Raw genomic sequence first — 13676 nt, 5'->3', positions numbered from 1 at the left:
ATTCAGTCGACAACCAAAGGAGATGCTAACTAAAGACTTTCAAGCTGCCCTGGGTGCTCATGATACTGAGGTGGTGGCCAGGGATGCTGATATCATAGAGGCAGAATCACTTACTAATTCAACAACATGTGAATTGAATCCAACTGTTGACAGCAGGAAAACTGAGAGTCCGCCAAGAACTCAGTTGCAAGAGTCAGCTAGTGCTTAAGAAATGTCTGAAGTCACTCAAAATGCAGATAGACAAGAGTCTGAAACTGCACCTTTTGGAGGTTTACGACGTTCACTAAGAGAGAGGAAACGACCAGCATATTTAAAAGACTTTGTGCCATAAAAAAAAACTGTACTTCTTAAAGACTTTGAAAAAAAAAAACAATCATGCATGGAATTATGTATGTTAGGAAATGTATGAAAAAAAAAATGAAAAAAAAAAAATTCCCTGTACAATTTCTTTCAGAAGATTTGGTTGTTTGGGGGAAAGATTCTGAGTTAAGTGTGGGGGGAAGTGATGTATATTAAGGGTGGTATTGGGTTTGTCCAATAAGGGGCGGTGGCGCATTGTGGTGTTGGTCTGTAGCACTGTTAAAAGCAGAGAAGAATGCGCAGTGTGTGCGCTCCTGTGTGTGTATTGTTGGCTATGGAGATGTGTCCTAAATAAAAGATCATCTAGAGAGTGTATTCCTCTATGAGTTTTCCCTTTGTATCCGAGATACAACATCCAACATTAATGTTGTGTTATTGCAAACAGAACCCGGTAGTCATTTACAATTTACCATTAACATAAATATTCCACAGTCTCTAATCTCGACTCTTCTGCTTTGAAAAGTTAATGTATGACACACAATATATTGGGGGGCCGATGCTATTTATAAATGTAAAATATGGTACAAAGACGTGGTTCTATAAACAAATTAATTTAAATACAGTAGGTAACATTATACTGTTGTTCACTGATATTAAAGTTAATAACAAACCTACCGAGACTTATTGAAGATCAGGGTTTCTTTACACTGATCATAAAGACTATACATTTACTCATTTGAGCAATGCAGACGTCAAACTGTTAGTTCTCCCAAAAATGTCATTTCTGTCATTAATTCCTCTCTCTCGTGCCGTTCCAAACCTGTCAGACTTTCGTTCAGCTTCAGAACCAAATTAGGATATTTTTGATGAAATCCGAGAGCTCACTGACCTCTTCACAGACAGTAATTTAATTAACACTTTCATTTCTCAGAAATGTCATTAAAATATTCCATGTGACTCGAGTGGTTCAACCTTCATGTTATGAAGCGATGAGAATACTTTTTGTGTGCAAATAAATAAACTAAAATAAGGACTTTATTCGACAATGTCTTCTCTTCCCTGTCACTCAGAATATTTTGATTATATATCAAGATTTTATATTACATATTTATTATTTAATAATATATTTATCGGTGAGAATATCTAGATGTAGATCTATATATCTAGATATTTAGATGTAGAATCTTATAGTCTACAAATAAAAATCACCAGTCAACATTAGTACACTTATTTTCAGGTATTTTTTAGACTCAAATGAACTTTAGATGTATTTATATATTATATAAATAATTTATTCCCCTAAACAATACCGTTTTAACTTTTAGACAAAGTCTAAATAAGTCTAATATTTTCAACACATCATTGAACAACATGTATTTAAATATGTATTTCACCAATACATTCAACTCTGAATTTCTGTCATCTCTTGTATTATTTGTATGTGTGCACTTCTGTGACTGTAGACTGGAGTGTGTGAACGGGACTTTTATTTTGGTGTGGTGGTGTGACGTCATAAAGCTGCGCAGGGCTCCTGCATCTGTTGTGATTCGGCTGAAGAAAGGTTTGTGTTTTAAGCGTTTACAGTGTTTAAACAATAGAAACAATCTTCAAAGTTTTACAAGCAACGCAGATTGAATGATTTATTATTAAAAGTAACATTGCATAGCTTTATCTAACACTTATTAACGTCGTGTGAGTAAAGTAACAGAATAAACTCATGAGTAACAGAAGGAGCTTCTCATTTCTCTCTTTATTGTGAATCAGTTCATCATATAAACACGAGTTCAGTCTCTGGCGTCTCATTTCTCTCTCTATTGTGAATCAGTTCATCATATAAACACGAGTTCAGTCTCTGGCGTCTCATTTCTCTCTCTATTGTGAATCAGTTCATCATATAAACACGAGTTCAGTCTCTGGCGTCTCATTTCTCTCTCTATTGTGAATCAGTTCATCATATAAACATGAGTTCAGTCTCTGGCGAGTAGAGATGAGAGAAATAAATAAGATATAAATAAATAAATATATAGTGTCTGTATAATTTGTGTTGTTTTATTAGTTCGTAGTGCTAGTTTTGAGTGTTACTGAGACTGCGCTGATATTGAACTAGAGCTGATTGAGACACTCGCAGAGATTTAATGTGGATTTATTTTTCTTTCTGTTAATTATTCTCATCTTAAACAGGACAAACACACAGAAAAACTCCTGAAGAAGCGACTGACATCCATGTGATTTAAAAATGGTGTTTATTAAAGAGGAGAGTGAAGACCTGAAGATTGAAAATGTATTCAGTTTGAAACATGAAGAAACTGAGGAGCAAACAGAGAAAGAGGAGAGTGAAGACGTGAAGATTGAAGAAACATTGAGAGTGAAACATGAAGAAACTGAGGAACAAACAGAGAAAGAGGAGAGAGAAGACGTGAAGATTGAAGAAACATTGAGAGTGAAACATGAAGAAACTGAGGAACACACAGAGAAAGAGGAGAGAGAAGACATGAAGATTGAAGAAACATTGAGAGTCAAACATGAAGAAACTGAGGAACAAACAGGTTGGTTTCATTCTCAAAGCTGAACTCGTCATTGGATATTTGTGAAGAATGTCTTGTGAATGTCCTCAGTCCTGCTGGTTGGAGTAAACTTGTCATTCTTCAAGTCTACACGCTCGCAGATCCTCTCATTATAACAAGCAAAGCTTATACTCGATGTAAATAAGAGATGTGTTGTGCCGTTAGAGTCATTGTTTATAGAGATTTTCTGTCGATCGCACTATAACGGCTGCACTGCTTGCTTTCTGTAGTCTAAACTACATTCACAATTTGAAGAAAAGTTTTGTCATGTTTCTTAGAGGACCAACGTCCACTTATTCTGCAAAGTTTCAGGAATGATGAGCGCTTTTAATTGACTGAATCCGCTATCCTGTTCTGCGAGTCGCTCCTGAAATGGCCTAGACCAGGTAAACCCAGCCTGATCTGATGACGATTTGATTTCGCCCTGCAGCTCAGGCTGAAAACCTGTACATATTTCTATATGGAGTCAAAATAATGCCGCATAGATTTGCAAAAGAATAAAGTTTTGCAAACAAAAATAAAAAAAATTGCTAAAGAAAAATAAAGTATTGAAAGAAGAAAATAAGTTTTGCAAAAGAAAAAATAGTATTGAGAGAAACAAAAATAAATAATTGCAAAAGGGAAATAAATTGGTTTCATTTGCAACGCAACTTTTATTCTGCGTTTCAGTCAAGTGTGAGTGTGCGATACTATTTCCCCTTTGTGCTTCACTTTTCTGCGCGTGTCACTTTATGGCACTGTTTTGATGTGGGGGTGGAGTCAAGAAACTGGGGCGTGTTTAGCGGACATGGTCACGCCTCCCTCCGAGTGACATCATCCACCCGAGACACAGATCAGCACAGATGAGTGGCAGAGAGGCATGCGGTGGATCGTTTCCTTATACTAACACTTTTACTAGCATTAAAACGGGCATGGTTTTGTTTTGTTATGACTAAATGTGTATTAAAAGCGTTTGCTTAAGTTAGAGATCATGTTAAAGTGGTGTTTATTATTAGCTAACTGAAAATAGCCAGCATCTGCTGTTTATTTCTCTCAGTCTCAGTGTGCACACTAAATATGTATTCGCAGCGTTTGCTTAAGTTAAAGAAGTTAGATCAGTTGATGGGATGTTTAGTTTAGAGGCTTCTCGGTAACGTGAACTGCCTAAAAAAGCCATCTGCTGTTCATGTGTGCACACTTTTATAGCTACTGTTGATGTTTGTTTGATCACTACACAACACCCTTAGCAATGTAAACATGTTTGTTCTCATTGATAGTTAATTGAAGCTTACTGTATAAATCGAAAAATCTAAATCGCGTCTACCGCGTCTAGTTTTACGCGCAAACATTTTGAATGCATTTGCACGTCCGCTGCGAATTGGACGCGCGTAGAAATCAAGCGCTGGAAGCGAAATTGACGCGCGTTCAAGGCACTCCAGGAGAAATATGTCATAAAACACCACTCTGCCTCTTTTCATTTTCATTAAAAATATATATTAAACATTATTAGCCACACAAATGTGGTCCAGGCAACTCCTACATTATCTTCACTGCATGCATATTTAAATATCCTTAAAAAATAAAGTTATGAAACTTCTATTTGCCCTCAGTCAAAACTATTTGGCAGACAACAAAGTATAGATTCATGAGAGCAAAGATCGCCCGTTAGATCTACACAAGACGAACCACTACAGAGACATCAGAGCCAGCGGCAGAAGGACTGGCCGAGGAAAGGCTGTTCTCAGGCGATACGTCCGTGATAATTAATGCAATATGGCTCAGCTTGTCAGTGAACTACGGCTCTGTGTAGTAAATGCCGCTCTATCTGAAAGCAGGTGATGGCGATTTACTACTAATCAAGGAACCGGCTTTACTGACGAGATGCGCCTAACAATGTCATGCGATATATCGCCCAGCCCTATGGGAGTATTGCAGCTCAGGGCCAGGGTTTGGATGCACATTTCCAGACAAAAGCAAAAGTAAGACAATCAACAATCTCTGTTTCACCTTTGATTTTAATTCAATTATTTGATCCGTAGAAGCCAGGCAGAGCCCTCCATTGAGTGAACAAGTGAGATAATTATACAAACAAAAACACATTGAAGTTTAGGTAGGTCTCTGGGAATTATATGTTGGCTAAAAAGTGAGATATTTGAATAGTTGTGAATTTCTGTGTTTAAAGGACAACTCCGGTGAAAAATGAACCTAGGGTTAATTAACACATGGTTACCGAGTAGATCGTTCTCTGGGATTCGTTTTCATGAAACTCGAATTGTCCTTTAAGGTGCAAGTCGTAGAATGCTGAGTTACAATTTGGAAAACAGAAAGATATAAAATAGTTATAGTAATCCAACATACAACCATATTCACTTTTTACAGTGTAGATTTTGGTCTTTGAACCACCAATTAACATGTTTCTTTAGAAATTTGGAAACGCAAAGTAAAAGTAGTTCCGTGCATGAAAGCAAACGCAAAATAACTTATTTGCCTGAGAGTACTCTCTGACAAAGCATGACACAAGCCATATAATTGAATAAAAAAAAAAGTGGTAAACATCGGATGATGCATTAAAATGTATGTCGCTACACAATGTCCATGTGGAATCGATTCCACTTCAATACACAATCAGAGGGTTAAAGCAGGCGATTTGTAACGTCAATAAACAGCTTCTGTTCAATGATGGGCTTTGATTAATCCTGACTGAAATTCTTCACACATACGGTTTCTTTGCAAAATTAACGGTTCAATTAAGAAGACACTATTTTACTGATATTTTATACATAAATAGCATTATGCGTGTTGGTTATTGCTATACAAAGTTCTGTTATGTCAATCTGCTAGCAATCACATCATCATCTACATAGCACATCTGACTGGTTACTCGACCGCCAATGAGCTCACTGCTCTACATTCAAATACTCCACAGTATTGGCTGATAGCAGTCTGCAGAGCGCTTTCAGCAACCCTCCACCTTCCCCAGCTCCACCTGTATAGATCTGTTATGGGTAATTTCATGTATGTTATGCGTGCAGCAGCATGTCTTACATGTTCTCAGCAGTGTGTCTGTGGATGTACTGGCAGTCAGGGCCGTGCAGAGAGTTCTTCAGAGGCAGGGGCTCAAATGTAAAAAAGGGGCAATATGTACATATATATATATATATATATATATATATATATATATATATATATATATATATACATATATATATATATATATATATATAATATATATATATATATATATATATATATTAGGGGTGTAACGGTACACAAAACTGACGGTTCGGTACGTATCTCGGTTTTGAAGTCACGTTTTACAAAATTGCGTTTTATTAATTTTTATTCAACAGTGGTTTAATAAAAAAAAAATTGTCTGTCCTTAAATGAATTCAATTATAACTAAAAGTTTCTTAAATATAATGCTGTAAACTATACAGGGAGCCCTTACATATTGCTATTAAAGATTAACAACAGAGCCCAAACTATTAGCCTAAATTCATTTGCTATTTATTTTTAGATATAATAATCAACACTCATAAGCTTCACATAAAGCAGTTTTTGCATTAATATGTAAATCTAATTATTAGTATTTTTTGATTTATTTGTTGAAATATAATCATTTAGTGGCTGTAATTTTCATGACAGGTTTATTTAAACATACATTAAATAAACAAGACATCACTAACAGGCTAAGTGGTATATAATGAATATATATAGGCTAATATAACGAATATATAGGCTAATATAGTGCATGTATTCAGTGAAAGAGTTAATCTCTCTAGTGAACTCACAGCTGTGGACACTGAATGACTTCTGAGGTAAATGTGATTCTACATGACATTGTTTGTTTACAAGCTGTTTTATTTTCTTTCCGCGGTTGAAACACCGATGGAGCGATTACACAACATATGATACGTTTCAATAAGTTGTAATGTATCCTCAACATACCTTTAGATATTCATTTCTTTAGGAAGAGATGATCGCGTTCACTCGCGCGTCGCGCGCTGCCGCTTGAAGTTGAACTGATACGCGTCTATCTGTCACGTCACATAATAGAGCGTTAAAATGGCATTTATCGTTTGAATTTCGTGATAAAATGGACTGAATACTTAATATGTTCGTGTGGGAACTCGGATTGAAGTGTGTTCCGCGCTTTAAACAAGCCGACTGTTAACTGTTATAGATTACATTCATAACCGTTCGGTACACGCGCGCACCCTACCGAAAGCCCGAAACGTAGTTCGTGTGTCCATGTAATTTTCAACCGATTTATGAATAAGAACAGAAAATTACCGCTCCACTTCACATGCCCAATGGAATTTGAACATGCTTTGCCAGATTGGTGTATATACATGACAAACGGGCATTGGTGAATTGTGTAATACTTTAAAATATATAATATATTGATTTGTAATTAAATCAACACATTAGCTCTGATTATGGATGAAAAAAAATATTGGTTTACATTTTTCCCGTAAGGCCACATACTCTCTGAAAGGACCATATTTGGCTCGAGAGCCGCTTCCGAACAGAGGAAAATCAGCAATCAATCAAAATGCACGCAACCCATAGCAACGCGTTATGGCAACGCCTCAACAGAAATTGTCCGACTTTTGAGCCGTTCGTTACTATTGTATACATTGTCATCAATGTCATGTTATAATAATCACATTTATTTAGTTTTATTGACCACGATATTATCATTGATATTTGTCTGAGAGGGGCACTTTTGATTCATTTTGAAAAAGGGCAGGGGCTCGAGCACCCAAAGCCCCCCCCTGCACGTGCCTGCTGGCAGTAGCAAATCTTGTAGGACCAAAAACTTTAACATTGCAATATCCATTACCATGCCAATCTCTCAGAGAGTTGTCATGATATAAATATCATTGATTTGAATCATGACATAAATATCATTGATTTGTTCTGCTGTGTACTCTCGCTCACATCTGTGAGTTTTGCTTTCAGGTTTGGTTGATTGGGGAGTTGTAACTCCACCTGCCAGTGACCTTTGGGCCATAGTGCTGGGTCATTCTAAAGTTATGACAAACATATTGTATTTGCTTCCTGAAAAAAAATTGCCGGTTTACTTTTAATAAATGACATGGAATTACTGCAAGTTTTTAGTTTGACAGTGATTTTTTTCCCCCCACCTCTGTTCCTCGTGATCAAACACACCTTGGACCAGGGTTGGAACTGAAGAATGCATAAAGCCCTTCCAGGAACCAACCCTGTTCCTGGAAGGGCTTTATGCATTCTTCAGTTCCAACTACCCCTGCCCCCGACCTCTAAGGTGACTAGCAAAACAAGGGTTCATAGCTTTTAAAACCTCATCCTCTGTAGCTTCCTTTTTCCAACGCTTAAACAAAGCTTGAAATGAGAAAGTAAAGTCACAAACACTTTCATTTGCCCCTTGTAACCGATTTCGTACTTGATCCTCCAGCACATCTTGATAATTGTTAATCGATAAACTTTCCCAAGTGTCATCTTTAAATCTCATTGTCTCCCACCAATCACGGGCAGACATATGCAGAACACTGAGCATAGTTGCAAGAATTTCGCTATTTGACATTGGTCTGAGAGCTAAGAAGTCTTTACATCTTTCCAAGTAAACTATTTGAAACTGTTGGATCAGAAACCTGACTGACCAAATCCCCAGTATTACATGGTGCAGTTGAACCTAAACATACCTGAGAAGAATGAGCAGAAGCAACATCCTCCCGTTCATCTATCTTACTGTCAAGTTGAGGGCATCTCTGCATAAGGGCATCAAGAGAAGTTTGCATAGTAAACAACTTGCTGCTTGAGACGGCATACTTCTTCTTGCAACTCCTTTCCATCTACACTATGTTCTTTGATAGCTGTTTTAAAAGAAGTAAGCAATGAATTGTTAGCATCATCAAACAATTCCTTAAACTCAGTACATGACTGTTCTGCATTCCACTTAATAGCATCAATTGTTTGATCAGTAAAATCTTTCATACGATCATTAAGGACCTCCAAAAAATCAGTTTGCGCTTTTTCAACTAATGTTAAGGTTTCTTTAGGAATGTCTTTAGCACAAAGTTTAGCATTTTCCTCAAACCATTTTTTTCTGCCAAGCTACAGTGTCCACAAATACACTTTTAAGTGAATCAATTGCTTGAGAAAATATTTTTAAATCATCTGTTTGGTTCCCTGAACCTGTCAGAGGAACACCAAGAAATGGTTGTTCTAAACCTGTCATCATCTAATAGAGACTGCTCCACATTCTGAGGAGTGGAAGGGTTATCATGAAATGGTCCCAGACTGCGATCATCTCCAGATCCAGTAAAATTTATAAGAGGAGAACAGGGTTCCATAATTACACAAATAAATCCCAATAAATCAATAAACACACAACATCTACGGGTCCTTGTTCGGGCGCCACTTCTGTGACTGTATCTGACTCTATAAGGTTGGGTTCGGGCGCCAGGGGTAAAAACCACCACAATTATTTAGTTAAATTTATCATTAGAGTCATTACATATAGGGATGACATTACTAATCAAGTTGTATGAATCAAATTGGACAAGGAACCACAAAAAGTTGATTTGAAAGTTCTCTATTCAAGTTCAATTCCAGTCATATTGCATAACTCAATACATTCAATAAAAAAAAAAAAAAAAAATATTAATTTAAAACCCAGAAACATTTACCTTTTAGTTACCTCACAACAATAAATGAGTGACAAATAAATCAAATAATTAAACAATTTAAGGAATAAAGTGCAATGCAATAAACCTTGCACATGAAAAAATAAATCCAAAATACAATAAGGCTACAGATACAGAATCAAAGCAACAAAGGGAAAATCATCTGGATCCAAAGTTCAACAAAAAAGGGGGAAAAAATGTCTTACCATGTCACTCATTAAACTACTGGGCATGAAACAATTCAATACATCACCACAATATTTACAAAATAGTTTGGCAAACTCGAGCGCCAAAAAAACCCCCCAGAGAAAAACCTCCCTAATTTACACCAAAAACCTCCTCAAAACATCCTGCCTATAATGCCTTGAATTAACGTCTAAACCACAGCATAACCGGATTGGGGAAACAAACTCTCTCTCTAACGCGCCGCTTACACACAACTCGGTAATCGCTCTCCCACAACTTCCGAATGCTTTACGAAATTCAATGAGCGAAACATATTCCTCCAAATGTGAATCGTAAACATTAGAACAGAAAAAGAACCACAGCATTAAAGGTAGCATTAACCCAATGCAACGTGGCCTGCAACAGCAATACTCACAAGCCATCTACTAGCGTGACCATGACCGGGAATAACCCGTGTCTGACAACAAAGACTAGAGAGAGCGCGCGCAAGAGAGAGAAAGCGCAAGACGCCATTAACTTCCTTAAATACCTTCCTACCTGGTTTCCTGCATATACGCTCCACAGCGCCACCCCAGTACGGAATAGGAAAAACAAATCATTGACAACTGTCACAACTCCACCTGCCAGTGACCTTTGGGCCTTAGTGTTGGGTCATTCTAAAGTTATGACAAACATTGTATTTGCTTCCTGAAAAAAATATTGCCGGTTTACTTTTAATAAATTACATGGAATTACTGCAAGTTTTTAGTTTGACGATGATTTTTTTTCCACCTCTGTTCCTCGAGGACAACCATCCTGCAGAGTTTAGCTCCAGTCGTAATCAAACACACCTTGGACCAGGGTTGGAAATGAAAAATGCATAAAGACCTTCCAGGAACAGGGTTGGCTACCCCTGCCCTAGATCAGTCTATATAATTAACCAGGGTCAAATAAAAGGTTTAAATAAGGTTAACTGTCAGCTTGACATTTTGAGACATGCCCTAAAGCAAGTGAAGAGTTGGCAATATTAAAGGCAGCTTCTCAGATTATTTGTAACACCTCTTATAGTAGCTTAGTGGGTATAAGATTTAGTTGTGTGTTGGTTTTGGTACTTTACATGTATAAATGCTTTGATGTCGGTTGCTTTGTGCCATTAAAGTGGGGTTAACTTTTATTTGTCTTTCTTAGACCTGATGGCACCGATAGAGGAGACTGAAGAACTGAATGAAATGGAAGAGAAAGATCAATATAAGAATCATAATGATTTCATAACTGGAGAAAAATCACTCAGTTGCTTACAGACTAAAAAGGCAGGGACAAGAAATAACTTAATCTGCCTACAGTGTGGGATGAGTTTCAGAAAAAAAAAAACCTTCAAAGCCCACTTGAGAAATCACTCTGGAAAGAAACTCTGCAAATGCCCTCAGTGTGGAAAGGGTTTCTATCACAAACTACACGTTGAACTCCACATGAGAGTTCACACTGGAGAGAAACCCTACGCCTGCCAACAGTGTGGGAAAAGTTTCAATCAAAAAGTACACCTTAACAAGCACATGACAGTTCACACTAGAGAGAAGCCTTTCACCTGCCAACAGTGTGGAAACCGATTCACTGCAAAAAGAAGCCTTAACAAGCACATGACAGTTCACACTAGAGAGAAACTGCAAATGCCCTCAGTGTGGAAAGAGCTTCAGACGTAAAGGAAATCTTAACAAGCACATGAGAATTCACACTGGAGAGAAACTGTAAATGCCCTCAGTGTGGAAAGGGTTTCAATCACAAACTACACGTTGAACTCCACATGAGAGTTCACACTGGAGAGAAACCCTACACCTGTCAACAGTGTGGAAAGAGCTTCAGACATAAAGGAACCCTTAACAAGCACATGAGAGTTCACACTGGAGAGAAGCGAGTGCCGTCGATCCGTTCATCACTCAAGTCTGAATCAGATTCAGAATGACGATCAAAACATAGATCCAGTAGATCACATCCATCAACACCCCTGACGCTTGCATGGTCTTATACCTCTTTGTGGGTTCATTATTTCATTTGCTGATGTTTCAAAGCTTTAGTTATATTGCTACTCTTCCATGAACACCACCTCTCACAGTACCTTGATGTCATAAACTGATCGGTCTGCCCAAGTTGGAAATCGTCTGTTCTGATTTATTCCTGTTGTGTCGCATTCTTATTGGTTCATTGTGTTCAGGTGTGTATTGTGTAGCAGTGCTTAAAGGTGTCATGAACTGGCTTTTTTTTAAAAATTATACTGTTGTCTGAGGTGAACTTATTGCGTTTGCGTGGTTTTTACATTCAAAAACATCATAATGAATAAGTAATAGGCTATTTTCTGCCTTGGTTTTGAGTCTCTCTGAAAAACACTTGGTTTTTATGGGCATGCCGCACTGAAGTCTTGAGTCAAGAGAGTGAACAACGCACATCAAGACCGCAATGCAGGGATGCAAACAGTGCGCTTTTCTCACGTCTGTTTTGGTGACTTGTGTGAATCGTGCAGATCCGAAGAGTTTTCTGAAAGGGGGGGGGGGGGGTGGTCTGATTATAATTTCACCAACAGTAATTCTGGATTGCCTCCACCAAACAAATAAATAGGAGCTAAGCAAATCAGAACACTGCACGCCCAAACAGCCGTGAACCATTAGTGTTTCTTCTTGCTTCGTATCTTTTGCTGTCTGTGGTATCTGCCACTGCAACAAATTACTCCCTGAGACCAGAGTTCGGCGCCGCGCCTTCCTGTCTAGTAAGACCAGTAGGTGAGATCACTGGAGGTTAGGATATTTATGGTTTGTAATGTTATATACAGGGTTTTTCCTGCACAAGTAATTACAAGGCGGCCGTCTCCGTCTGTCGACACAACTCAGACAGGCCTGTCATGATAATTAAATAATCATCAGAAATAGATATCTTCACATGATCCTCTTCAGCAATCATTCTTATATTGTGATTTGCTGGTACAAAGTAATCTAAAGCCATTTCATAGCTGAATGTGAGGGACAGAGGAATTTTTACATTGTTAAATTAAAGTTCAAGGAAACTCGTCTTCCCTCCGTCAATCATTCTCCGTTCAGCATTCAAACAATGCGTAGTGTCCGGTTACGACAGTCAGCACAGTAAAACTCTCTCCAAGATGATATATTCCCAATATAATACTTGATATGTAGATAAAGGGCTGTGGGTATTTGAATAAAGTGACTTTATCTTGCTGGTGTTTATCTACGTTAGCGGTTTCTGAACGATGTTGTACTCGCTACCGGGTGACAACACAAGGACTATTAATCACATGCACAATAACTGGAATTTAAAACGGTGAAGAAACAAATGATCAGTAAACTGTTGGACAGATATACATTATAGACAAGGATTTGTGCACTCAACATCTCTTCTCTTTGTGCTGTGAACTTTTCAATGCGCACTCTGACGCCATGTTGCTTTAAGCGCATCATTCTGCACCCGGGATGCGCATTTTGAAGCGTTTCATGTTATGATTTTGTGCACTGAAAGATTATTAAAAGCCTATCTTGTTCACTTGTATCTATCAGTATGTAGTAGCAGTATGTTCAGAATAGTGCTGCTAGGATCCTGTTGAGAGTTCGAAAATACGATCACATCACACCCATTCTCCATTCACTTCACTGGCTTCCTTTTACCGCCAGGATTGAATATAAGGTCTCCCCTCTAACCCACCAGTGCATCTATGGAAATGCCCTTTTGTTCCAAATGAGATTTGTTCCAAATGTAAAGTGCAGTACAAATAAAATGTATTATTATTATTATTATTATTATTATTATTATTATTATTATTATTATTATCATATCTTTGATGCCCCATTAAAAAGCTGCACATTATGTTTACAATAAACATCTTGTAATTTTATATTATTTGTGTAGACTTTTTATATATATATATATATATATATATATATATATATATATATATATATATATATATATATATATATATATATTTAATTTTACATTC

General features: G+C 37.4%; 1 protein-coding gene across 1 annotated transcript; it reads left to right on the top strand.

Moving 5' to 3' along the window:
• The first annotated feature begins 1793 nt into the window (after nt 1–1793).
• Nucleotides 1794–11963, top strand: LOC307117102 (uncharacterized protein). The gene is made up of 3 exons (XM_079801814.1): nt 1794–1861; nt 2482–2846; nt 10868–11963. The coding sequence occupies exons 2-3, from the start codon at nt 2537–2539 to the stop codon at nt 11377–11379; spliced, it is 822 nt and encodes a 273-aa protein (XP_079657940.1). The 5' UTR covers nt 1794–1861; nt 2482–2536; the 3' UTR covers nt 11380–11963.
• The last annotated feature ends 1713 nt before the right edge of the window (nt 11964–13676 follow it).

Source organism: Gobio gobio, assembly GCF_949357685.1.
Source record: "Gobio gobio genome assembly, chromosome: 1".
Lineage (NCBI taxonomy): Eukaryota > Metazoa > Chordata > Actinopteri > Cypriniformes > Gobionidae > Gobio > Gobio gobio.
The sequence above is the reverse complement of the archived record's forward strand: the minus strand, read 5'-3'. Positions and strand labels throughout refer to the sequence as shown.